This window comes from Notechis scutatus, chromosome 8 (assembly GCF_049901735.1).
Source record: "Notechis scutatus isolate UNSWTSFEM ecotype Mainland chromosome 8, rNotScu1.2, whole genome shotgun sequence".
Lineage (NCBI taxonomy): Eukaryota > Metazoa > Chordata > Lepidosauria > Squamata > Elapidae > Notechis > Notechis scutatus.
In genome coordinates, this window is record NC_142016.1 from 22,321,451 (window position 1) to 22,347,473 (window position 26,023).

Sequence of the window (26,023 nt, forward strand, 5' to 3'; positions counted from 1 at the left end):
ATAAAAAGTTGATTGGAGGTGGGTGCAGGGGTGATAGGACCGAAGCAGTGCTGCTCATCCCGGCTGCTCCTCCCGCTTTGAGGCCTGTGAATGCCCTGTCCTAAGCTTCAGGGCTCATCGAGGAGAACCTTGCTCTACGGAGTTGTGGAGTGCGTCCCGACAAATTTTGTCTGCCTCCAATCCTGTCTTGCGTGGGGTGGAAGGAGAAGAGGGGACACTATTAGGGGAGGGGCTAGTTAAGTCCAAGATTGGAGACCGGGGGGTACAGGGGTAGGAAGTGGGTGTAAGGGGAATTGCACCACTCAGTAATGCCTTAAGAGGACTTGGGAAGCGTGGAGCAACCTTACACCAAAGATCAGCTAGAGATCAGTTGAAGAGGGAAAGTTTACCCGCTCAGCAAGAGGGTAAGCTGTATCTACTGGATTCCTACTGGATCTTTGAAAAGGGATAGTCCAGCTAGGAGGACTGGCAAGGGTTTTTGGATTAGCTTGTGAGCCAGCCACTGTCACTGTGCTTTAAACAGCGGTTTGATACACAATCATGGTTCCTTTCTGTGCTGTTTTGCTGCTGATCTCTGCAGATGTAGAAGTTAAGGGCCGTATCGGCCTATGGTTTCTAGACAAGCTGCCTCGTACCAAACCATGCCTGATGTTTTGTAGAGCAGGCAGTCTGCTAACCTGGCTTTGTTGTTTGGAAGGGTAATCGTTTTAGTAGGCTTTTCCTGGTGTGCAAAGTATATTTCAGGCAAAAGTGGATTTTTCCCCTATGAAATTTGCCAAGTAGGCAAGGACCTACCTCCTTCCCCCCCAGGCCACTCCAGTGTTTTTAATCCCAGCTTTTCCTGTAATTGGGCAGCCATAGAAAGCAAGGCAGGGGGGACTAGGAAACCAGGAAAGAAGAGGAGGAGTTCTACTCGGAGCTGGCAAGGGGGCTGGTTTTGGGGCTTCTGTTTTTAGTTCGAGTTTCAGTAAATTGGAGGTTTTTTTTAAACCATCTAAAAATGTGAAAGGGAAGCAGAAGTGAAAGCCGACAAAAGAGCGGCCAGCAGTTTGGAGAGAAGGGGGGGTGGGCGGGTAGCAAATCCCTGGTCCTGACAAACTGCCCAGCACTTCCTGTATTTTCTGAAACACCCCACCCCCCACCCACCCACCCCGGTTACAAAAAAATCCCACCAGATTACTATTTTCCCAACGTATGGCGTATTCCACCAAAAATAATCCAGTCTACAATACTTTAATGTCTCCAGAAACTCTGAATTTCATCACAGACATTGCCGCTTTCTTTTTACCTTTTCTGCTTGTGTTTTGGGACATCCACTTGATCCTCAGACATATTAAACAATGGAAGCTTTTCCTCATCTGGAATTTTTTTTTGAAAAAAACGGAGAAAATTTCACTTAGTCTAGGCCTGTTAAGACCAGCTGCTGCTAAAGAGCAAAAACGACATAGTAAAAGCAGCGGATCTGAATTACAGGCAGCGCTCGAATTATTACCACAATTGAGCCCAGCATTTCTGTTGTTAAGCGAGATGTTTGTTAAGTGAGTTTTGCCCCATTTTACGACCTTTCTTGCCACAGTTGTAAAGTGAATCACTGCAGTTGGCAAGTTAGGTTGTTAAGTGAATCAGGCTTCCTCCATTGACTTTGCTTGTCAGAAGGTGGCAAAAGGGGATCATACAACCCCAGGACACTGCAAGGGTCATAAATATGAATCAGCGGCTAAGCATCCAAATTTTGATCATGCAACCATGGGAATGCTGCAACGGTCATAAGTGTGAAAAATGGTCACAATTCACTTTTTTTCAGTGCTGTTGTAACTTTAAACAGTCACTAAACAAACTGTTGTAAGTCGAGGACTACCTGTATTTCTGAATCTGGACACATCTTCCATCCTAGACTATAACACTCAACTTACTTTTTTTAAAATCTGGAGCATGCATTATTCACTTTCGCTAGAATATTTTCCAAAGACACTGTAATTTGATTTGTTCCATCACGTCTTGTGAGTCATAGTTACTTGGAACCAATAGCTTTTTAAATTTTTATTTGATTTATTTGATTTTATTTGATTGTGTTACTTTATAAGTAACTCAAAGCAATAAATGCAGATCATTCTATTTTGTCCTTCTATTTTTCTAACCACAACCCTGTGAAGTGGGCTGAGAGAGAGCGATTGTCCCAACGTCACCCAGCTGGTTTTCATACCTAAGGCGGGACTAGAACTCACTGACTCTTAGTGATTGACCCTAAATCACCCAGCCAGCTCTCATGCCTATGGCGGGACTAGAACTCACATGCTCCTGGTTTTTAGGCCAGTCTCTTAACCACCATACCAACTTGGGTCTCTAAGTTCCAAATAACATACAGTAGTAGTTTATGGCTTAGCAAAAATTACAGAATGGCCATATTTTCTTGCCTCTACCTCAGTGCTGGGATTCAAATTTTTTTACTACCAGTTCTGTGGGTGTGGCTTGGTGGGCGTGGCAGGGGAAGGATACTGCAAAATCCCCATTCCCTCCCCACCCCACTAACCTGCTTTCCAGCTCCGTTCTCCTGTGCAGGGCAACCAAAGAAGACCCAGCCGATCAGCTGGGACTCAGGAGGCAGAGAAGAGATGGGGTTGGTGGGGCCAGTCAGAGGCTGTTTTTGCTGGTTCTCCGAACTACTCAAAATTTTCTGTTTCTTGTCCCCAGAACGGGTCAGAACCTGCTGAATACCATCTCTGCTCTACCTCTCCTGCTCGCTGTCACTTCTTCCTTTTATTTCTTTTTATCTTTCCTCCCCCTCCTCTTAAAAAAATCTTTGTCAAACAAATCAGTGATGCCTGCAATCAGATCCAATCCACGCAGGTTCAACCCAGGGACCAACCCTAACTTACCATTTGTTTATTTAAAAGATGTGGAGTCCTTCTTTTTTTAAAAAAAAAAAACTTCAGAAGGTGCCTTACAGCATCAAAAAATACAAATAATGCTTATAGTTAACGGATAAAGTGGTTCAAGAAATAATAATATCTGAAGGAAATCCACAATACGAGCAGCTATAGCACAAAAATAATGACATTCATTTTTGCATCACTGGTTAACCTTCCTGCATCCAGTCGACATCTTTCTAATGAAACAATGAGCTCTTTTGTGTTTTTTAATCTTCAGCAGAGATTGAACTGTGGGAATTCCAGAATACAAGGGGAAAAACATGCCATCAGAGCTAACGTTTGCTACATTTCTGCTTTTGAAAGTTTGTACATTGACTTTTAATAGTGCTGTATTGCAGACTCTAGTGAAAAATGAACAAAAGGTTCAGACACATCCTGAATTCAGTGTTCTACTGCTGAGCCATATTTAACAGAATAACAATTTGAAGATGCTTCTGACATGAATAAAGGTCTTGCTCAAAGAGCAGGTAGCAGCTGTAGCAGAATAACACAATAAGAAGAGTTGGAAGGGACCTTAGAGATCGCCTAGTCCACCCCCTGAAACATACCATTTCAGACAAGTGTCCAGTCTCTTCTCAAAAGCCTCCAAGTGTTGGAGCATCCGAAACATCTGAAGGCAAACTGTTGCACTGGTGAAGTGTTCTCACTGTCAAGGAAATTCCTCCTTAATTCCAGGTTGCTTCTCTCCTTGATTAGTTTCCATCCATTGTTTCTTGTCCTGCTTTCAGGGGCTTTGGAAAATAATACGTTGAGCCCCTCTTCTTTGTAGCAGCCCCTCGAATACTGGAAAACTGCTATCAGTGGTCTCCATGGGTCTTCTCCATCCATGGGATGTAGACCTTCAATCAAGAATCAATTCTTCATTAGTTTTCTGTGTGTCAAGAAAAGCTTCTTCCTGTTGAATATCTGCATGTTTCAGAAATCTTGTTAGGAGGCAAATGAACAAGGACACCGTTCCAGATGAAAATTTGCTTAAGAAAATCCACTGCTTGGCTGCATTTATCCCAAATGATCCTGAGAATCGCGCTCGGATTTCTTCCAGCTCTGAAAAAGATTAATAGTCCGGGACATTGTTGATGAAAAGATGAATTTAACTTGAACACAGGCTCCATTATATGTTGACTCTGCATTAAACAATATTCCCACCTAAGAGGTATTTTCATATCTCTCATAAAAACCTCCTGTTCAGCTTTTATTCAGTCTCAAAATCCAATTTGATTCTTATGTACATAACGCCTCTCTATTATCTTTGATCACAGATTATAGATTGACATTTCTGGGTTATTTCACCAGCTGTTATCGTACCTATGATCGTTCCTGTATTACCAAACGCTTGCAGCATTAAATGCCAGCTGTGCAGATTGTGGTGGATATATGAGAATGCCATTTGCCCAGCATTATATACACACTATGTCTTTAGTGTGGGCTTGATAGAAAGAAACTGGGGTGTGAACCTTTACTTTCAACTATACCAGGAAAAAGCTCTCTGCTTGCTACCTCTCTCTCGGTGTCAGCTAAAAAGATAGCAAGCCTATCTCCTTGAGTTGCTGAAGTTCATTTCACTATGGGAATTACGTTCTCCAACAGCCAGCTGTAATTTAGTCAGAATGGCAGGATTCTGATGGGGAGAAGAGCAGAAAGGTTTATTTTATTTATTTATTTGATTTGTCAATCACTTACAAGATAATAGGTATAAGGATAAACATAGTTATGAATACAAGAAATGAGTACGTATAAGAAAAATAAAAGAAACAATAGGAATGTTCCTTACAGCAGCTGCTAGCTTTCAGAAGAGGAGTGAAATGGAAAACCAGACTGGAAAAGGAATGAATCTGAATATCTTGGAATATGGTTTGTCCTCGACTTATGACTAGAATTGTGCCCAAAATCTCCATTGCTAAGCAAGACCCATTTTACGATCTTTGTTGCCACCGTGGTTAAGTGAATCACTAAAGAAGGTCGTTAAATGAACCTGGCTCCCCCATTTTCTAGACCTAGAAAACCTTGAATTACGCCGTCTTCGGTCTGATTTAAGCATGGTATATAAAATCATACATTGCAATGTCCTACCTGTCAATGAATACTTCAGCTTCAACCATAACAACACAAGAGCACACAATAGATACAAACTCAAGGTTAATCACACCAAACTTGATTGCAGGAAATACGACTTCAGCAACAGAGTGGTCAATGTCTGGAATACTCTACCCGACTCTGTAGTTTCTTCCCCAAACCCCAAAAACTTTAACCTTAGACTGTCTACTATTGACCTCACCCCTTTCCTAAGAGGTCTGTAGGGAGCGTGCATAAGGGCACCAACGTGCCTACCGTCCCTGTCCTATTGACTCTTATTTTTTTATTTTTCTTATATGTATCCATGTATTCATAACTATGTTTTTACTTTTACCTATTATCTTGTAAGCAATTGACAAACCAAATAAAATTTTTTAAAAAATGAGTTTGCTTGTCAGAAGGTCGCAAAAGGGAATCACGTGACCCTGGGACACTGCAACCACCATAAATACAAGTCAGTTGCCAAGTGTTTGATCATGTGACCATGGGGAGGCTGGGACAGTTGTAAATGGTCCCAAATGACTTTTTTCAGTGCTCTTGTATCTTTGGTCACTAAAAAAACTGTTGTAAGTCAAGGACTACCTGTACTCAGGGCAGGTGGACAGTGGATAAGAATAGTTTTATCTAGCAACCTTTAGATACAAATCTCAATCTTTAGTTGCAAGTTCTGAAAATATTTTGCTTTTGCTTTTTTTTTTTGCATGGCATAACCTGAAAACTAGTAGAAGGCGGTGTGGTGGACCATGGAGAGTAGGAATGGCATTCCCTCCTAAAGATTGCTTTTTATTACGAAGTAGATGAAGAAATGTAATGGGAGACGCTGAAAAGGATTGGTTCCTTCTTCCCTGCTGTGTCTTTAATAGGTGCATGTTTGGCTGAATCTGTTGGACTTATCCTTCTCATTATATGAAGGTAAAATCAGTGGTGACACTGGTTGAATTCCTGCTCTGATGTCCAGTTCTTTAAAAAGTGCTGGCTTTCATTGTTTGCTTACGGACCAAGAGGGATTCTGACTGGTGTTGAATGAATAGGAAAACACATAAAAGCATTTATCACACTGAAGAAGTGGCCTTCCTTCCTTCCTTCCTTCCTTCCTTCCTTCCTTCCTTCCTTCCTTCCTTCCTTCCTCCCTTCCTTCCACACTCCCTCTCTCCCCTTCCTCCTCCCTCCTTCCTTCCACACCCCCTCTCTCCTTCCTTCCTTCCTTCCTTCCTTCCTTCCTTCCTTCCTTCCTTCCTTCCTTCCTTCCTTCCTTCCTTCTACACCCCTCTCTCCCTTTCCTCCCTCCCTCCTTCCTTCCACACCCCTCTCTCCTTCCTTCCTTCCTTCCTTCCTTCCTTCCTTCCTTCCTTCCTTCCTTCCTTCCTTCCTTCCTTCCTTCCTTCCTTCCTTCCTTCCACACGCCCTCTCTCTCCCTCCTTCACTTTCCTCCCTCCCTCCCTCCTTCCTTCCACACACCCTCTCTCCTTCCTTCCTTCCTCCCTCCCTCCCTTCCTTTTTTCTTCCTTCTGTCTATCCGTCCATCCATCCGTCCGTATTGTGCTAGGTTTAAAATAGTGGTGGTTATGAAACTATCAAATGGCAGAACATAATTGATGGAAAGAGTGAATTATCTTGGCTGATGATGATGTCACAATGCTAACCTGTAGATTCTTTTGCTTCTACTGGATCTTGAACAGACGTTTGGTGAACTCTAGTGGTAGGATGGTGTCTTTTTCCAATCCCTGTTCTATTAGTTTACCATACATAGTTTATTTAGCACACACTGTAGCAATATCCAAAATAGAAGAACAGCCAAGAAATCCAAGCTGCTAGAGAACCAGAGTTGGCCACCTCCAGCACCTGCTGTCAGAGGCCATTGTCTTACTTATTCTTCCATAAGGACCGGCAGTATGAATAATATTAACAACACGTCAGGTTAGTTTTCTCAACATAGGACATAAATGGGAGCAGATGCTTTATAACGGGGGTCTCCAAACTTGACCACTTTAAGACTTGTGGATTTCAAGGCCGAGAATTCTGGCTGAGAAATTCTGAGAGTTGAAGTCCACAAGTCTTAAAAGTGGCCAAATTTGGAGACCCCTGCTTTATTTAGAAAGAGCAAAGATATATCAGTGCCAAAGCTCTCTGGATCAAGTAACCAGATATCTCGAGAAAAACCACAAGTAAGGTTTGAAGGTAACAACAACCCCATCCTTGTGTCTCCTCTCTGGCAATAATCTTAGTGCCATTTCGCAAAACCAATAGGCAGCGACCTAACTTTCCTTCTCCATGGCTGTCTTAATCCTCTGCTAAAGTCAGTGGTTGTGACCCCCGTCGCACAACTGCAGATTCCTGAAAACGGAAGTTGTCCTAGGAAGACAGCAGGCAGTGCTTTGTAAAATAGAATGTGCCCATCTAATCCTGGTATACTGTAGACGGGGCCTATTGAGGGGTTCCCCTTCTTTACAAGAGCCATGGGGTACGAACCAGATAACAAGCCTTCCAATGCTGGCCCCCATGTTTGGGGTCCTCTCCTGCCAAAGCGGTGGGTGGTGCCAATCCCTGCTTGCATTTCACAAACAACTGAGAATTATTTGGTTTGAGCATCTTTTGATTTTGGAGACTTCTGAGGCCGCCGGATGTCACTTTATTTATTGAAGTTTTGTATTATTCTCTTGCATTGTTATCTGACCACCATGGAGGAGATATTTAGGTATTCAAAAAATGAAAGAACAACGAATTCTTGAAAAAGTTTAAGTGTACGCTAACTGCTCTGCAAAAATCTGGATCATCACTGAATTGCAGATTCTAGTGGTCATCCATATTTCTGCAGTTCCAATGTTTAGCCCTTGCAAAGTATATATTCATTTCTGTTTTTTCCCTCTTTATCCATCCATGCATTCATTCATTCATTGCCCAAGTGTTTTAAAACATTTAATCTTTTAAATATCTGTTGTAACATGCTCAGCAAAAGCTTTGGGTTTAGACGAGGGTCTCTGGTGGGGATAAGGGAAAGAGGCCTGTTTTGTTCCAAGCAGGAATATACTGTGCAGCCTAGATCTCCCAGGGATTTTTTTTCAGCTGCTTTGCTGAATTACAGTTTTCATTAAAAGAAAACCAAGATTAAACCATTTTTTATTTCTCGGAGGAGATTTAGAAAAAAATATATGCAGGCAATAGTCTTCCTACTTTTCTTTCTTTTAATATAGCTACTCATCTCACACCAGTGACTCTAGGCAGCTTACAAAGATTAAAACACTGAGAACTCACAAGCAATAGTTTTGGAAGTTTCAGAGTTATGGGGGTGTTAGAATAATTTGACATCCATGAGGCATTTATTTTCAGATTTTATACGGTTTGAATTCTGCAGTGTCATATTACAATGCAGAAATGAGCGAACCTGACAATTTTAAAGTTTTTTTGTTTCATTTCTTTCTTTCGCTTTAAATCCATCAAGTTTTTCATTTGTTGGTTTGGTGCAAGTCATGTTACATAGATTTGGCACAAAATAGAGCCCTGGTGGCACAGTGGTTAGAGTTCGAATCTCACCAGGCTCAAGGTTGACTCAGCCTTCCGTCCCTCCGAGGTGGGTAAAATGAGGACCCAGATTATTGGGGGCAATTATGCTGACTCCGTAAACCGCTTAGAGAAGGCTGTAAAGCACTATGAAGCGGTATATAAGTCTAAGTGCTATTGCTATTGGCACTGATTTCTGGCTCCACTACCTTCTGTGTACCGTTATCAATACTCATCTGCATTTTCCTTTCCATTTTTTTTTGTTCCTTCCTTTTTTTCTCACAGAAGTAAGAATGTCTAAGCCCTTGGAACTGGAGAAGGTGCGCCTGGAGCTGCAAGAAGACCACACAGGTAAGTTGCTTTGATGGGAAGAATAAGAATGTATTTATTCGTTAAGAGAAAGGCTCTTGCAGAGGCTGGTTGAAATGAGAACATGCCTTTCCCTGCAGTCTTTGCAGCGGTGGCCTCTTTGAAGCTAATTCGTTTTCTTTCTCCTTTTAAATTTAAGAAGGTATTAAAAATACAGAATGCAAGTGAATGAATAAATAAAGAAGATTCCTGCAGGGACAGACTCCAGTTTTCCGTTTGGAGAGCCTTAATAGAAAAATCAGGAACCCAGAAATTGGCTTTTTTATAAATAATTTTTTTCCAGTCATCTTCAAGATATAAAGGAACCATTAAGCCTAATAAATAGTATGAATATACTCCTGAGACAACACGGTGCTACTGTATTGCATTAGCAGTACATTTTTGTACAGTTTTGTACATGAATCAGAATTAGTATCTGAAGTAGTGGATGAAAGGGAACAAGAGAAGAATGAGAAGAATGGGAGGGGGGCTTCTTGGTGCGCTGATAAATAAAGCATTGGGGGGAAAAAAAACTATTAAAAGTTACTGTCCTGGGAAAGATAAGGAACAAAGCAAAGGAGAATGGACTACATAGAAGAATCAATGTTTAGTATGAAGTATTGCTTATTTATCTGTAATAATCTAGAAAGGGCAAGCAAAGAACACGCCAGCTTGATAACACCAAATCTGATGCAACGTTGAACATCCAACAATTGAAAGAAGATGTGCTTGACCGGGTAGCATGGAGAGGACTTGCCTATAAAGTCATTAAGAGTCAGATATGAATAAATGGTTAAAAACGAGCCAAATGACGAATTGTTATTCATTGGTTTGGGTGCCACTTCAGCCATTGAAGCATGAATGAAAAAATCTCCCTCTGGGACACCATTACCAAATAAATAAAATAAAAAATAATACAATGAGAGGCTGCCCCAAAGAAGAGGGGATCAGCCTATTCTCCAAAGCACCAGAGTGCAGGACAAGAAACAATGGATGGAAACTAACCAAAGAGAGAAACAATCTGGAATTAAGGAGAAACTCCCTAACAGTGAGGACAATTAACCAGTGGAACAGCTTGCCACCAGAAATCGTGGGCACTCCATCACTGGAGGTTTTTAAGAAGAGCCTGGACAGCCACCTGTCTCAAGTGGTATAGGGTCTTCTGTTTGAGCAAGGGGTTGGACTAGAAGACCTCCAAGGTCCCTTCCAGCTCTATTCTGTTTGAACAAAATAAGGCAATTCTGCTCCATTGGGCAGTCCCATTCTCTTGTGCAAAGCGAAGCAGGGAGCAAGAGCTTTGTGACTCTTGGATTGCCAAAAATGGGATTATCCCAATTCTGGATGGCACGAGAATCATCTCTGGCTGGGAAGGTGGGACAGAAAAAGTTTGCTCCAAAAGGAGATATTGGAGGGGAGGGGATTTCCAGCTGGAAAATATTCTCCACTCCGTTTTAGAGAAAAGAAGAATAACAGAATTGTAGAAGGGACCTTGGAAGTGTTCTAGTCCAATCCACAGCTCAGGCAAGAAATCTTATACCATTTCAGACAAGTGGCTGTCCAGTCTCGTCTTAAAAACCTCCATTGTTGGAGCATTTGCAAGTTCTGGAGGAAAGTCATTCCACTGATTAATTGTTCTCGCTGTCAGGAAATGTCTCCTTCGTTCTAAGTTGCTTCTCTCTGTGATTGGTTTCCATCCGCTGCTTCTTGTCCTGCCTTCAGTTTTCTTTGGAGAATAGCTTGACTCCCTCTTCTTTGGGGCAGCCCCTGAGATATTGGAACCCTGCTATCACTGCTGTCACAGAAGCCCCACATTTCAGAATTATTCTTAAACTAATCAGAACATTAACAAGACAGCACCACTAACTTGTGAATGATGAACAGTGATGCATGATCACATAAATCAGTTGTTTAATACTTTCACAGGCCAGCCCTGAAGGATCGTCTATTTATATCTAAATACAAATAATGTAAATAAATTGTGAACGGGGGTTAGAGGTGACGAAAATAATGATTGCTTCTGTTGCTTTATCAGCACTTATCAAAACTGTCAGGGCCATAACAAGGCTTTGTACACTAATCTTGTTTTTGGAGAACAAAGAGTTTGAACTCAAAATACACTAGGCAATACATTATATTCTAGGCACATTTCCTCATTTTAAAAAATTCCTTTTTGATGTGTCGCTCTGGAGTCTGTTATCCATCCCAATCTATGGGGGTTATCCATGGGCCAGACCCAGTGATTCAGATTCATATAAACCCTTCACCAGAAATGGTATTCTTCCGGTCACTATAAGCAGCAGAAGTAGGCGCAGGATGTATAAAGGAATGTGAAAAGGAAACAAGTAGTATGGACCCTATGTGGTGAATTTAACTTTTTTGCTTCTAGATACAGAAAGAAATGGACCTGACACAAACCATCAGGTGAGAACATTTGGGCATCAGGAGCAGTGGGAGGAAGGAAATAGTTATATCTTGAGGTGGGTCACAGTCTTAAGATTGTCAGCGCTGAAATGGCTTCATGTTCTCCTTTCTAGACTCAGCAGAGCAAACCTTCCCCGTTCTCCCCATCCCCAACCATCACGGGCACCAAGGTAAGCCCCACCTTTTCTCTGCCTACCTACAGATCCACAAGGTGATGTCATTTCTTCTCAGAATTCCCCAATGTTTCTCAACCTTCGACTGCTTTCAAATAGGTGGACTCCAACTCCCAGAATTCCTCACCAGCATTTCTGGCTGGGGAATTCTGGGGGTTGAAGTCCACATCGCTTAAAGATGCCAAGGTTGAGAGACATTGCTCTAAAAAAAGACACCTGGCATTCAGATTGGCTTGGATTGACTTGGGTTCAGAAGCTGTGTTGAGGTGAGCTTTAACTTCAGTCCAAGACAGAGGAAAATGGTAGGTTCGTGGGGATGAGATAATAAGAGTGTTCTGGGGAACTCTGGGAGTTGAAATCCACCCATCTTCAAATTGCCACGGTTGGGAAACACAGGTCTAGGCTGGTACTTTAAAACTGTAACTGTGTACTAAGTCTTCATGACCGGCTCGACAAACACCTTATTTGTCAATGATTATAGACATCATCTTTTTAAGTCTTGAAGAAGGGGAGTCATAGATCATAATTCAGCACCCCAGTTTTTAAATGGCTTCTCTATCCGTGTCTGTCTAGGGTCTGTTAAGCTTTGAAACGAGACCAAAACCTTTGACTCTGGCTTGAATGACACCATGACAAAACTGTAAACTCTCTCTGTGCATGTCTGTTTAGCTGGATTAATCACTTGCATTTTGATTAACTGATTGCACAGAAAAAAATTTGCATATTGCCCAAACCACAATTTGTTCCCTTTTTTTCCCTCTCTCTTTCTCTTTTTTTGAGACATAAAATTAGATAACTTCAACAGCTCAGCTCTTCACATAATTTTAAATGTTGTGCTTTCTGCAACATTGCAAATGATTCTGGGTGGCCCTTCAGGCTGCCCCCACCCCCTGGAAATCCTGAAACTGCCCCTCCCAACAAAGGCCATTGCAGGTCAAAATCACACTTACAAAGAAAGACCCCCCAATGGAAAGGGCCCTGCACTTTTGTTATCAACCTGATAGGAACTTGTGAATCAAGGTTGGTTTAAGGGGGGGAATTCCCTGCACCCCAACCCCGCCAGCAAAACAGGAAGCCAAGTAACGATAAAGCATCTTGCACTGGTCAGTGGGCGGGATGTGAATGTATTGTACTGCATTGTTTCTCATCTCTGCACAGAACGCCCTACTAAATATCAGCCGTGTAGCAGAGATTTAAGTTTGCAGGATTTGGGTCCCCTCGCTTGGAATCCCTGAAGTCGAAGTGCACAGGATCTTGGCTGCAGTTGAAGATCTCCACTGAATCGCCCTCTTCCCCCCTGCCCTTTGCTGGGACATAGGGCTCAATCTCTCCAGTATAGGATCCTTCCGACAGCTACCCCCATTTCCTTTCTTGACGCTTGGTTTTAGTGTGAGACAGAACTGTTCGCTTCAGACAAGGGAGCTTTGGTTTTTTAAAAAAATACAAGAAAGGAACCATCTGCCTTTGTTCTAATGGAGTTTGGACACAGGAAGAAAACAGTAGGGTCAGAAAGATGTTTGCTATGTGGAGATGGAAAGCAAATGGCTTTTATAGGTAGTCCTTGACTTACAATATCACTTCGTACTTATATACCACTTTACAATGCTTTACAGCTCTCTCTAAGTGGTTTATAGAGTCAGCCTATTGCCCCCAACAATCTGGGTCCTCACTTTACCCACCTCGGAAGGACGGAAGGCTGAGTCAACCTTGAGCCTGGTGATATTCGAACTGCCAAATTGCAGGCAGCCGGCAGTCAGCAGAAGTAGCCTGCAGTACTGCACTCTAACCACTGCACCACTGTGGCTCAGTAACATAGTTGTTCACTGAATTCCCCATTGACTTTGCTGATCACAAGGTCTCAAAAGGTGTTTGACCTGACCCTGGGACACTGCAAAATCATCATAAATAGGAGTCAGTTGCCAAGCATATCAATTTTGATCACATGACCATGGAGCTGCTGAAAATGGTACTAAGTCACTGTTTTCAATGCTGTTGTAACTTTGAACGGTCACTAAACTGACTGTTGTAAATTGAGGACCACCTATATTATGGTTGGTCACACACTCAGCCTGAAGTTCAGACTGGATTTGACACTTATTATCTGCCTATCGGGTCCTTCCCAAGCATCTGGAATAGGTAGATGTGGATGTTTGATGGTGCTGGAAGTATCGTCACAGGATGTAAGCTGTTCTGAGTGAAGCTGCCTTTTGCAATTGACTGAGGGTGATTTTGTCAGCGTAGATGATGTTTAAGTGGTGTTCCAGATGTTTTACAAAGGCACGCAAGGTACCTATTACTATCACTCTATATCGGTGATCTACAGTTAAGATTCACAGTCTAAGACTAGCAGAAACTCAACAATTCAATAAATAGTAATTAACGATTAATCGATAATTCAGCTCAAGATTATTATTATTCCCTTCTAGATCAAAGCTGAAGACTCTACAGAAATGCCTCCAGCTCCAGCCCCAGCCCCAGCTCCAGCCCCTCAAGCTCAGCAGCCACACCTACCCCAGGCTCAGCTCATGTTAGCGGGCAGCCAGCTTGCTGGGGTAAGTGCAACAGGCAGTTTCTGCAATTCACCTTTGGATGAAGCGAGGTGAGGTGGCACAGAATGGGATTGAAACCTCTTGAATTATTTCTAGGCGGAATATTGCCATCAAAGGTTGAGGAAAGTGGAGGAGGGAGGTTGCAATCCCTGCTGGCAAAATTTAAACATTCACCATAGGATTTGCAATAGCACTTAGACTTATATGCCGCTTTACAGTGCTTTACAGCCCGCTCTAAGCGGTTTACAGAGTCAGCCTATTGCCCCCCCGCAATCTGGGTCCTCATTTGACCAACCTCGGAAGGATGGAAGGCTGAGTCAACCTAGAGCCTGGTGGGATTTGAACTGCCAAATTGCAGGCGGCCGGCAGTCAGCAGAAGTAGCCTGCAATACCACATCCTAACCACTGTGCCACCATGGATCATACAATATGTGCATCGGGGCCTTTCTCCTAAAAGGAGAATCTCTGTGCCAAGTATACTTACATAGTTCATTATTATTATTATCTAGATGTTATTTACATAGACGTTCATATAAGTACAGGCCGTCCTTGACTTACGGCCACAATTGAGCCGCCAATTTCTGTCGTTAAGCGAGACATTTGGTAACTGAATGTTGCCCCATTTTACGACTTTTCTTGCCACAGTTGTTAAGTGAATCGCTGCAGTTGGTACGTTAGTCCCACGGTTGTTAAGCAAACGTGGCTTCACCACTGACTTTGCTTGTCCGAAGGTCGCCAAAAGAGGATCATATGATCCTGGGATAAGGCAGCCGTCATAAATACTGTGTGAGCCAGTGGCCAAGGGTCCAGATTTGGACCCTGAGACCGTGGGGATGCTTGCAACGGTTGTTAAGTGTGAAAAACGGTCCTCAAAGTCCCTTTTTTCAGTGCTGTTAAACAAACAGTCGTTAGTCGAGGACCCCTTGTGATCCTCAAAACAACTGGTCTATATCACACTGGGAGAGTGTGATATACCCACCCAAGGAAGGGAAGGAAATGGGTAGTTTTGGAGCCCCACATTCTCTTTGGTTGTGCTATCACTGCTCTCCTGGGATGGATGGAGGCTGGGGAAGCAGATGGAGAGATCTCAGCCTCTGCCCCAAAGGTTGCTGGAGAAGGAGATGTAATTCCACCCCGAATAGTAAAACACGACTGATGGTTCCCTCTCATCAGCAACCCTCCCTTATCCCTCCTGGTGCCTTTTCCAGGGGACAAGAAGGACTCCAACAGGTACACCTTTCCCTGAACCTCCACACATGACAATGAGCAACACACCCACTTCTTTCCCACCTGGCCAAGTTCTCCGCGGTCTGTGCGAGTCCAGTCTCCAGCAAAAGAAGAACTGCATGGCCTGTCTATCTGAGAAAGTTCCTGGCTCTTTGCTGGGGGCAGGGAATGAGGTTGACTAACTTGCTTCTTCCTTCTCTCTGATCTTCCTTCCTTCCTTCCTTCCTTCCTTCCTTCCTTCCTTCCTTCCTTCCTTCCTTCCTTCCTTCCTTCCTTCCTTCCTTCCTTCCTCCTTCTCTCTGAATCTTTCTCCTTCCTTCTCTGATCCTTCCTTCCTTCCTTCCTTCCTTCCTTCCTTCCTTCCTTCCTTCCTTCCTTCCTTCCTTCCTTCCTTCTCTCTGAATCTTTCTCCTTCCTTCCTTCCTTCCTTCCTTCCTTCCTTCCTTCCTTCCTTCCTTCCTTCCTTCCTCTTTCTCTCTGAACCTTTCTCCTTCCTTCTCTGATCCTTCCTTCCTTCCTTCCTTCCTTCCTTCCTTCCTTCCTTCCTCCCTCCCTCCCTCCCTCCCTCCCTCCCTCCCTCCCTCCCTCCCTTCTTGTCCCTTGGCCTCCTGCTTGCTGCCCGCCCTGCTGCCTCCTCTCTCATACAGCTCACTGCCCTGATGCCTGCCCAACAGCAGCTGCTCCTGCAGCAGGCGCAAGCACAGCTTTTGGCGGCTGCCGTGCAGCAGTCTAACGCTGCCGCCGCCCGCCGCCGCCTCCTCTCAGCAAACTGGGGCTGAACTGCCAGCAGCACAGAGCCAGCCCCAGGCGCCCCAGCTGGCCTTGTCCCAACCAATCCAGCTCACGGCACAGGTAAGGGCTTGTGCATTGAAGCTTTGCAGGGCCGGCCACAAGAGGTTCTCTCATTGCCAGGCCACTTGACCTTGGAAGGGAAGGCGGTCAACTCCTGGAGGGACGTTTGAAAGGGGAAAAAAATGGCCTGAGACATTGCCTGCCGTTGAAATTTGGCCCTTAGCCCAGGGGTCTCCAACCTTGGCCACTTTAAGCCTGGAGGACTTCAACTCCCAGAATTCCCCAGCCAGCTTTGCTGGCTGGGGAATTCTGGGAGTTGAAGTCCTCCAGGCTTAAAGTGGCCAAGGTTGGAGACCCCTGCCCTAGCCATCACCTCTTTTCTGGGAAGCTCACGGGAGCCGTGATTCCAGGGGAGAAAAATGCTCCGTGGTCTCAGGGCAAGTATAATAATTCTCATTAACCTCTCGAGAAGTTTGGCCACATTGAAAATTGGCGACCTCTTGCATTGTGTGGAGATGTTTTCATCGTTACTTCTCCTCCCGATTCTGTTTCCTCTAGGATATCCAGCAGCTGCTGCAGCTCCAGCAGTTAGTCCTCGTCCCAGGGCACCCTCTCCAGCCACCTGCACAGTTCCTGCTGCCACAGGCCCAGCAGGGACAGCAAGGTGAGAAGAAGAAGGAGAAGAAGAAGAAGAAGGAAGAAAAAAAAAATCATCCCTTCTTTCTTATTTTAGTAAACAACTCGAGATGGCAGACGTACCTTTAATACTTCTTCCTATTTCCCACACCATAACGTAATGGGAGGTGGGTTGGATTGAGACGGAAAGATTAACCCAAAGCCACCCAGCCAACTTTCACGTCTAAGGACCGGAGCTCGCAGTCTCCTAGTGATTGGCCCAAACTCACTGTGATGACCCAAAGGGACGTGGCACAAAGGCAATACAGTCAATTAAGCAAGAAGTGTCCCTTGAACACCTCCAACTTTGCTCCAATGTCCAGGTTACCTTTGGCTGGAGAAAAAAACTCCCACAAGGACAAGTGGAGGAAATTCAGTCCAAAAACAAAGTACATACAAACTGTAAATAAAAATCCACACAAACCACGCTGCAGAAATTAACTTGACAGGGCAAGAGAAGGAATTGCAGAGCAAAACACACACAGTTGGGAAGACGCCAGGAACCCAGATAAGCCTCGAAGATACCAAATAATTCACAATTTGCTCCCAACAATTTTGCTGTGCGCAGCTTCCCTTTTTAAACACTGTGTTCCCAGCTGCAGCTAATGAAGGGAATCAGGGCCCTTTCCTCCCCTGTAAGCCACGCAACTCACATTGCTCCCTTCTCCGTTCCTCCCTGCGTGCCCTAGGGTGAAGAGGTGGTGGGCCTGGGTCTTCCTCTGAACTCCCTCTCGCTTGCTCTACCTCTCCCCTGCTCTGCCCAGTCGGCCTTTGCCCTTCCCCAGTTTCTTCCACAGCCAACGGAGCCACACTCCCACTCCTTGTCAGCTGCTGGGCCTCCCCCTCCGAATCAGATTCCAACAGGGGCATGACACTTACCCAGCCAACTTTCATGCCTAAAGCAGGACTAGAATTCACTATCTCCTGGCGATTGGCCCCAAAGTCACCCAACTGGCTTTCACGCCTAAGGCGGCACTAAACTTTTAAGCTGTTGCTGCTTATGGCTTAACTGGGATGTAATTTGGCACACAAAGGACAAAAATACACGAGAGTCTCTTCAGAGATAAACTGAGTCTTTTTCTCCCTCGCTTCCCCACAGGGCTGCTTCCGACACCAAATTTATTTCAGCTACCTCAGCAAAATCCAGGGAGCCTCCTGCCGAACCAGCCTCGCGCAGGGCTCCCAGCACAGGTGAGCAAAGAAGGAAGGAAAGAAGGGTCGTGTAAAAAAACCCGAAAGAACGTGTAAAATGTTCATTGAGGTGAAAGAAGGAAATAAATGCCATGCAAATATTTTGGTTTTACCCCCATTTTTCTTTTTAGAGGATTATACCGGTTCCTTTTCTCCAGTATGAAATTAATTGCAAGCATTTAAGCCCTAAAATTCAGTAAGCAAATACATCCGTTTCTAACCCGCCAAACACTGCAAGAAGTCAATGGCTTTTATAACTCACGGAGGGAGGGAAGTACCTACCATGTTGGCCCAGGCATAGCATTGGCTATTAAACAAATTAATACATTAGTGAGATTATTTCTCCTGTTGAGTTTGGTAATGCAGTCTGCCTGGACTTGTGTGTGGTCCTTGGATTGCCCATTTCTTTGATTTCTTCCTCTTCCCCAGCAAGTGACTCGGCCTGGCCTCCCCGAGTCCCACCTCACTCACTCACAGCCGCCCAAATGCCTGGAGACCCCTTCGCACCCCGAGGAGCCCAGCGACCTGGAGGAACTGGAACAGTTCGCCCGCACCTTCAAACAACGGCGCATCAAACTGGGCTTCACACAGGTACACCTCAGAATGCTTGGGGCTCAGATGAGGAAGAATAAGACGTAGAAGAGTTGCGTGCAGGGAATTGTGAAATACACGCAGCCTTGGCGTTCTCTCAGTAATTGCTCCCCTCCCCTTCTCTTCCCTCCATCCTTCACAGGGTGATGTGGGGTTGGCTATGGGGAAGCTTTATGGGAATGACTTCAGCCAAACAACCATCTCGCGCTTTGAGGCACTGAACCTCAGCTTCAAGAACATGTGCAAACTCAAACCTCTTCTGGAGAAATGGCTGAATGACGCTGGTAAGGAAAAACAGTGGGATGTGATTAAAGCGGAGTCCTCCTCAGGATGACCCACCCGGGAGTGGGATAATGTTAAGAATGTCAGAGAAGAAAAGAGAACTTGGTCCAGAAGGTTATTGTGAAAGTTGCAGTGAAGGTAACAGGAAAGAGCCAGCTGCATTCACACATAAGCTATTGCTCCAGTTTTGGTCACCACAATGTAAAAAAAGATGTTGGAAAGAGTGCAGAGAAGAACAAGAAAGATGATTAGAGGACTGGAGGCTAAGACATACAATGAACAGTTGCAGGAATCGGATATGAATAGAATAGAATAGAATAGAATAGAATAGAATAGAATAGAATAGAATAGTAGAGTAGAGTAGAGTAGAGTAGAGTAGAGTAGAGTAGAGTAGAGTGGGATGGGATAGGGTGGAATGGAGTAGAGTATAATAGGGTGGGGTGGAGTGGAGTGGAGTAGAGTAGAGTAGAGTAGAGTAGGATGGGATGGAGTGGAATAGAGTAGAGTAGAGTGGGATGGGATGGGATGGGATGGAATGGAATAGGAATTAATAGAATAGAATAGAATAGAATAGAATAGAATAGAATAGAATAGAATAGAATAGAATAGAATAGAATAGAATAGAATATTCTTTATTGGCCAATTGTGATTGGACACACAAGGAATTTGTCTTGGTGCAAATGCTCTCAGTGTACATAAAATGTCTAATCTATTGAAAAGAAGGACTAGGGGAGACAGGATAGCATTGCTCCTATATCTAAGGGGCTTCCACAAAGAAGAGGGGGGTCGGCCTGTTTTCTAAAGCACCCGAAGGCAATACAAGAAGCAATGGGTGGAAACTAACTAAGGAAAGAAGCAAATTAGAAATTACCTGGTGGTGAGAACAATAAACCAGTGGAACAGCTTGCCTGTAGAAGTTGTGGGTGCTCCATCTCTGAAGGATTTTAAAAAGGGATTGGATTTGTCAGAAATGGTATCGGGTCTCCTGCTTGAGCAGAGGGTTGGACTAGAAGACCTCCAAGGTCCCTTCCAACTCTGTTATTCCGTTATTCCATATTTTTTTTAAAAAAATTGAGCTTTCCTGCTGTTGGTAGTCCAGGTAAGCAAGCTTAGTATGCCGTGCGGAGCCAGCAAATGGTAGCTCACCCAGAAACCATAATTTAGCATGATGTAGTGGCCTTCGTGGTCTGAGCCTGACAGAAGGAAGATGCGGGTAGCACAATACAAGCAGGACTGAGTGGTGGGATTTACGGCACCATAAAGAGCATTATTACCTTCCAGTGAGAAACTTAGTTCTTGTCCGCTCCATCAACATAGGATATATTCATACATAGTTATGATTAACTGGGAGAGAAGAGAGATGCCATTTCTGGAGAGGATGAATGCTGAGGAAAGTAGGCATTTGAAAAAAGATAGATGGAGCTATAAATTAACCAGATCTGCGGTCTACGAAGAAAATATATACAAAATGTTTTACCGATGGCACCTAGCCCCAAACAGATTAGCAAAAATGTATCCCAACAGGAATCTGGCATGTTGGAAGTGTAAAAAGAGACAAGGTACTTTCTATCATATGTGGTGGTGCTGCCCAGAACCGCAAAGATATTGGACCAAAATGAGGCGATGGATACAAGAAATTGTCAAAGAACAAATAGAATTTGAGCTGGAATTATTTATGCTAGGGATATTTAAAAAGAAACATGATAAAAAGATTAAGTACATTGTATTACACATACTAACAGCAGCTAGATTATCTTACGCACAATGTTGGAAATGTAAGAATACCCCCCCTGATGAATCAATAATTTAAAAAATCTTGGAATGTGCCAAAATGGACAAATTGACCCTAGAACTAAAAGACAAAGAAGCATCGGAATATTATAAAATTTGAGGTATGTGCTATGATTGGCTGGAAATTAGGCAAATAGAAAATAATGAAAGTTAAAATAAGTAAATGACAGATAAATGTATATATTCCCATAACAATATATATAAATATATAACACACAAGAGATAGAGATGTATAATATGAATGTTACAGTACTATTAATGTTATGGTTATTTTTTTCTTTTAAAAACATAAAAGAATTAATAAAGTTTAATTAAAAAAAAGAAAAGAAAAGAGGTAGATGGAAAAGTGATAGAAGGTGTTGAGTCATATAGGGCAGAGGTCTCCAACCTGGGCAACTTTAAGACGTGTGGACTTCAACGTGTGGAGTTGAAGTCCACATGTCTTAACGTTGCCCAGGTTGGAGACCCCTGGTATAGGGGATGTGCCTTATGAATGTTACTCAAAAGGCGAATAAAATGTTCCTCTTCAACATGTTACAGAGACAATGTCCGTGGACTCCACGCTTCCCAGCCCCAACCAGCTGAGCAGCCCCAACCTTGGTTTTGATGGGCTGCCGGGCCGACGTCGCAAGAAACGGACCAGCATTGAGACTAATGTCCGCTTTGCATTGGAAAAAAGCTTTCTAGCGGTAAAACGTTCCCTACCAAGCAACCCTCCCTCCCTCGTCCCTTCCCTCCCCAAATCAATATAAGTTATGCCGTGCAGTGGAGAAGAGACTTAGGAAAAGTTTTTGCCTGTGCTGCTTTCTTTAATAGCAATAGCACTTACATGCTGCTTCACAGTGCTTTTACAGCCCTCTCGGAGTGGTTTACAGAGTCAGCCTCTTGCCCCCAACAATCTGGGTCCTCCTTTGACCCACCTCAGAAGGACGGAAGGCTGAGTCAACCTGGAGCCTGGTGAGATTCGAACTGCCTAAATTGCAGGCAACCGGCAGTCAGCAGAAGTTGCCTGCAGTACTGCACTCTCACCACTACGCCACTGAAGCTTAATGCTTCCACTTGAAGTGGGTCATTTAAAACGGATTTCGTATCCTTATTTAAAACATTGATATACTTGCTTACGTTTTATAATCCTTGATTTACGACCATTTGTCCAGTGGCTGTTCGAAGTTACAACAGTAATGGAGAAAGTGACTTATGACCGTTTTCCACATTTACAACCGTTGCAAGCATCCCCATGGCCACGTGATCAAAATCCAGATGTTTGGCAACTGGCTCATATTTATGGCCGTTCTGTCTCCCAGGTCATGGGATCCTTTTTTGGTGACTTCCTGACAAACAAAGTCAGTGGGGAAGCTGGATTCGCTTAACAATTGGGTTACTAACTGAACAGCTGCAGTGATTCACTTAACAACTCTAGCAGGAAGAGCTCACAAAATGGCCCCAAACTTCTTGCTTAACAACTGTCTTGCTTAGCAACAGACATTTGGGCCTCAATTGTGGTTGTAAGCCGAGGACTACCTGTAACCAACTACAGGCGGCTGTATAATCAGTGTTATCCATTTTGTGGATATTTCCCTGTCCTGCTGCTTGCTATTCACTTCTCGCTAGTTCCGGATGTTGTTCTTACACTTCTATCTCCCCCAACAGAACCAGAAGCCTACCTCAGAGGAGATCCTACTTATTGCTGAACAGTTGAACATGGAGAAGGAGGTGATTCGTGTCTGGTTCTGCAACCGCCGCCAGAAGGAGAAACGGATCAACCCTTGCAGCTCTGCTCCCATTTTGCCTGCCCAGAGCAAGCCTGCTGGCTACAGCCCTCACATGGTAAACTCCCACTTTTCCCTCTGTCTCAGTTGACCTCCCTGGTGGCTTTCCCGTGGGATGCTGACATTTGCAAAAGTCTCTTGAAGGACACGTCTTACCTTATTTTTGCCCACTTGGAAGGCTGAGAGTTCAACCCTAATTTCTCCCCTAAGGTGCAAAGGAAAAATATCTGCTGTGAACTCTGTGTAGGTGTCAGGAAGGGCCTCCGGCCAGTAAATGCACAACTCCATTCAGTCGTGCCAATTCTACTCTGATTAGGGACTACAGGGTCGTAAAGCAGGACCTATCAGTGCAGGTTCTCTATTCATGTCAGAAGCACCTTCGAATTAGGGACATACAACGTTCAACACTGAGCAAGTGAACCCCTCCACCACCACCACCAAAACTGCATGCCAGTTCCATCTGAGGAAATGCAACCCTATGGAGAACTAAGCTTGGGAAATGCTCAGCATTAACTGGTCCATGAACCTACAGCCACTTGGTCATGCTGAAATAGTGGTTAATCCCATCCAGAGTCCAACAGCCTCCAGGCCCTGGGACAAGGCTTGGCAGCATCTCTTGATGAGCCGGGATTTCAGAGATGCAGTTGGTTGTCCTCAACGTGCTGTCCACTAGGGCCGATGCCATCATCTTCTCCATTCAACAAGTCCCTAAATAGCACTTTTGGGAAAAAACCTTTCCTGCCCTCTGGTGGTGCAAGAGAGAAAACTTGCTTCCTGGGTTTTACATCTGTTATGTCGGTGACAGGCTCTCATCTCTATCTTTTTGTTCCTCAGGTGACCAGCCCAGGCACTGGCACAAGTTTGCCCCTCTCCCAGGCTTCCAGTAGTCTGAGCACAACAGGTACAACGGTCCCCTTTTATTTTCCTTTTCCTTTATTTCCCCTTGGAATAGTTTACTGGGGTGGAGTGACGAGAGCGTGTTGGGACTGTGCGAAATGGACGTCACTGAGGAATATAAGAGCGTCCTGATCGTTGAGCCACCAAGTTGGTTAAGGGATTGTTGAGATTGTTGAGGGTCTGGACTACAAGAGGGCAAAATTAGGGATTGATCCTATTGAATGCCTGAAACCTGGGGAGGGAGGGAGGGAGGGAGGGAGGGAGGGGGCACTTGGTTTCAGACTTTGGGGGTCATGGGATAACCTTTTACAGCCTTCTCACAAAGCCAGTGCGGAAGCCAGGTTCCCTTAACAACAAGGGCCGTTATTAGCAGCAACTTGCAGGGACCCCCGTTACATCCATAGCAAGAAAGGTTGGAAAAGGGGCATGACACACTTAACTGTCTTGCTTAGCAACAGAAATGTTGGGCTTCATTGTGGCCATAAGTGGAAGACTACCTGTGAAGACCAGATACCTAGCTTGGCATTGTTTACGCCAGGGGTCTCCAACCTTGGCAACTTTAAGACCTATGGACTTCAACTCCCAGAATTCCTCAGCCAGCTTTGCTGGCTGAGGAATTCTGGGAGTTGAAGTCCACAGGTCTTAAAGTTGCCAAGGTTGGAGACCCCTGGTCTACGCGAAGCTCCCCTGTTAACTTCCTGTTCTTATTTTGGGGCAGTTACTACCTTGTCCCCAGCAATCTGCTCCCTAACCCCCAGTCGGACAGCGGTTGGAGCAGGGGGCACCACCCTCAACTCGGTCACGCCACCCCCAAGCAACAGCACAAACCCCAGTCCTCAGAGCAGCAGCCATCCAGCTCTCAGCTTGCAAGGCCTGAATCCCAGTACGGGGTAAGTGACAAGACGGGGAAAGCTTGTGGAGGGTTGAGTCCTTCCAGAGGTTGGACGGCGACCCTCGGCGGGGCTTCTTCAACACCCCCCTTAACAGGATAACAAGAGTTGAAAGGGACCTTGGAGGTCTTCTAGTCCAACCCCCTGCTCAAGCAAGAGAATCCTCTGCCCCAGAGGGCAAGACATAAAACCCACATTGACTCGGCCGTTGTAAGTTGGATCCTACCGATGCATTCCTGGACACACACCGGAGAGGGGAAAAAATGGGCATGGGGTGGGTGGGTGGGTGGGTGACAAAAGCGCGATCCTCTTTGCCACCCCCCGAAGCCCCCACTTTAACTTTGCTGCCTTTGATTTGCTTGCAGAAGCACAGTGCTAGGGGTGAATGCAGGGTTAAACCCAGCGCTAATGGCCACCAACCCACTGGCCACCATACAAGGTTTGTGAAAGAAAAGACCAAAAAACAAAAAACAAAAAATACCCATGGTGTCGTGGCTGCCATCCACTCCCCACTCCACTGGCTTGCTGTGGCGTGGGAGAAAAAGTGTGCGAAGGAACGGATGTGAGTTTGTAGAGGTTGCACGTTGGGCGCGCAACGTCTGTGGATGGCTGCGCACACCTGCTTGTGTGATTTGGGGGTGGTGGTGGTAAAATAACTATGGATCCTCTTCACAACTGCAACGACTTAACGGATGTCATTCCGGGCTCATTTTGTGGCCCTAAGTTGAGGACTATCTATAAGGACCAAGCCTTATGAAAGGGTCCAGAGACTCGACTGTTTATCCCCCACCAGCCTAGGAGAATAGAATAGACAGGGATGTCAGAAGCAGCTGAGACCTACAGGATAAAAGAAAATGCATGAGTACCACCTATATTTAAGGTGTACCCCATATATAAGAAGCCAACGGGGAAGGTTCTCCATCGGTTCGAAATAAGGCATCCTCAACACGTGTGGCTTATCCAAACCCATCGGTGCTTTTTTCTGTTGTAATTGTAAACCACCAGAGTCGTTTTGGAATCAGGTGGCCTTTAAATCAAATGAACAAATAACAGGGATGATTCCCAGTTGTGGATCTCCACCTGGAATTAAACAGGAGAAGCTGTGGAGATCCTTAGGGGATGGTTGGAGGTTGGGCTTGGCAAGACAGAGTATCATCCACAGGAGCGACCAATGCCGTTTCTACCAGCCTGACCCCTGGTGTGGGAAAGCTGATTATCTGGGTTCTTTTTTCAGCCAGGACCCTGATACGAATCCTGGCTGAAAATAACCCAGGTAACCTGCTTCCCCTAAGATCTTTGGCAGTTGTTTGTGATTGTGCAGATAGAAACGTTAAAGGTAGAACATGTCATTTCCTCCTTCAAGGAGGCATTTACTGAATTACACCTCTTGGTCTGACCTAAGACAGCAAGATTGCTTGTGAGCTGGTGTGCAAGTGTAGTACAGGTGTGTGAGAGTGCAGCCGGTCGGTGGAGTCCCTCACAACCTTCTCTCATTCATCTTGAGGTCTTTCTCCATTCCATCTTGAATTTGCACATATCAGAAGGCTTTTCACGCACCATTACATGCCTCATATCATATATGACTAACCATTGATCGTGCAACCTGTCTTCCCACATCATGCATCTTTTCCGTGTGAATCATGTTGGGGGAGAGAAGTAACAGAGCGGGGAGGGGGCAAGGAAGTGCCATTTCAATTAATACCTGTCTTTTTGACATGGGAGAAGAGTCTCCAGAGAGGAAGCATCTTAAAGCATTTTTTTTTTTTTTTTTGCAAAGATAAGAATGGTTTCCTGTGAGTGGTGCGGTGGCCTAGAGGTGGAGCTCTCGCCTCACAATCAGGAGGCCGTGAGTTCGATCCTAGGTAGAGGCAGATATTTCTCTCTCTCTGGGCACAATGAGGATATATCTGCTGAACAAAACTCCGC

The 26,023-nt window shown here is 44.7% G+C and overlaps 1 protein-coding gene across 1 annotated transcript in view; it reads left to right on the forward strand.

Annotated features, from left to right (window-relative positions):
- POU2F2 (POU class 2 homeobox 2) overlaps positions 1–26,023 on the forward strand; it is a 66,078-nt gene that overhangs the window by 34,572 nt on the left and 5,483 nt on the right. Inside the window, 15 exon segments of the mRNA XM_087971128.1 lie at positions 8,787–8,852; positions 11,236–11,270; positions 11,384–11,440; positions 13,870–13,995; positions 15,867–15,962; positions 15,964–16,071; positions 16,570–16,675; positions 17,786–17,877; positions 18,307–18,468; positions 18,611–18,752; positions 21,082–21,230; positions 22,192–22,368; positions 23,145–23,211; positions 23,926–24,097; positions 24,463–24,536. Of these exon segments, the coding sequence (XP_087827254.1) occupies positions 8,787–8,852; positions 11,236–11,270; positions 11,384–11,440; positions 13,870–13,995; positions 15,867–15,962; positions 15,964–16,071; positions 16,570–16,675; positions 17,786–17,877; positions 18,307–18,468; positions 18,611–18,752; positions 21,082–21,230; positions 22,192–22,368; positions 23,145–23,211; positions 23,926–24,097; positions 24,463–24,536 (1,629 nt within the window).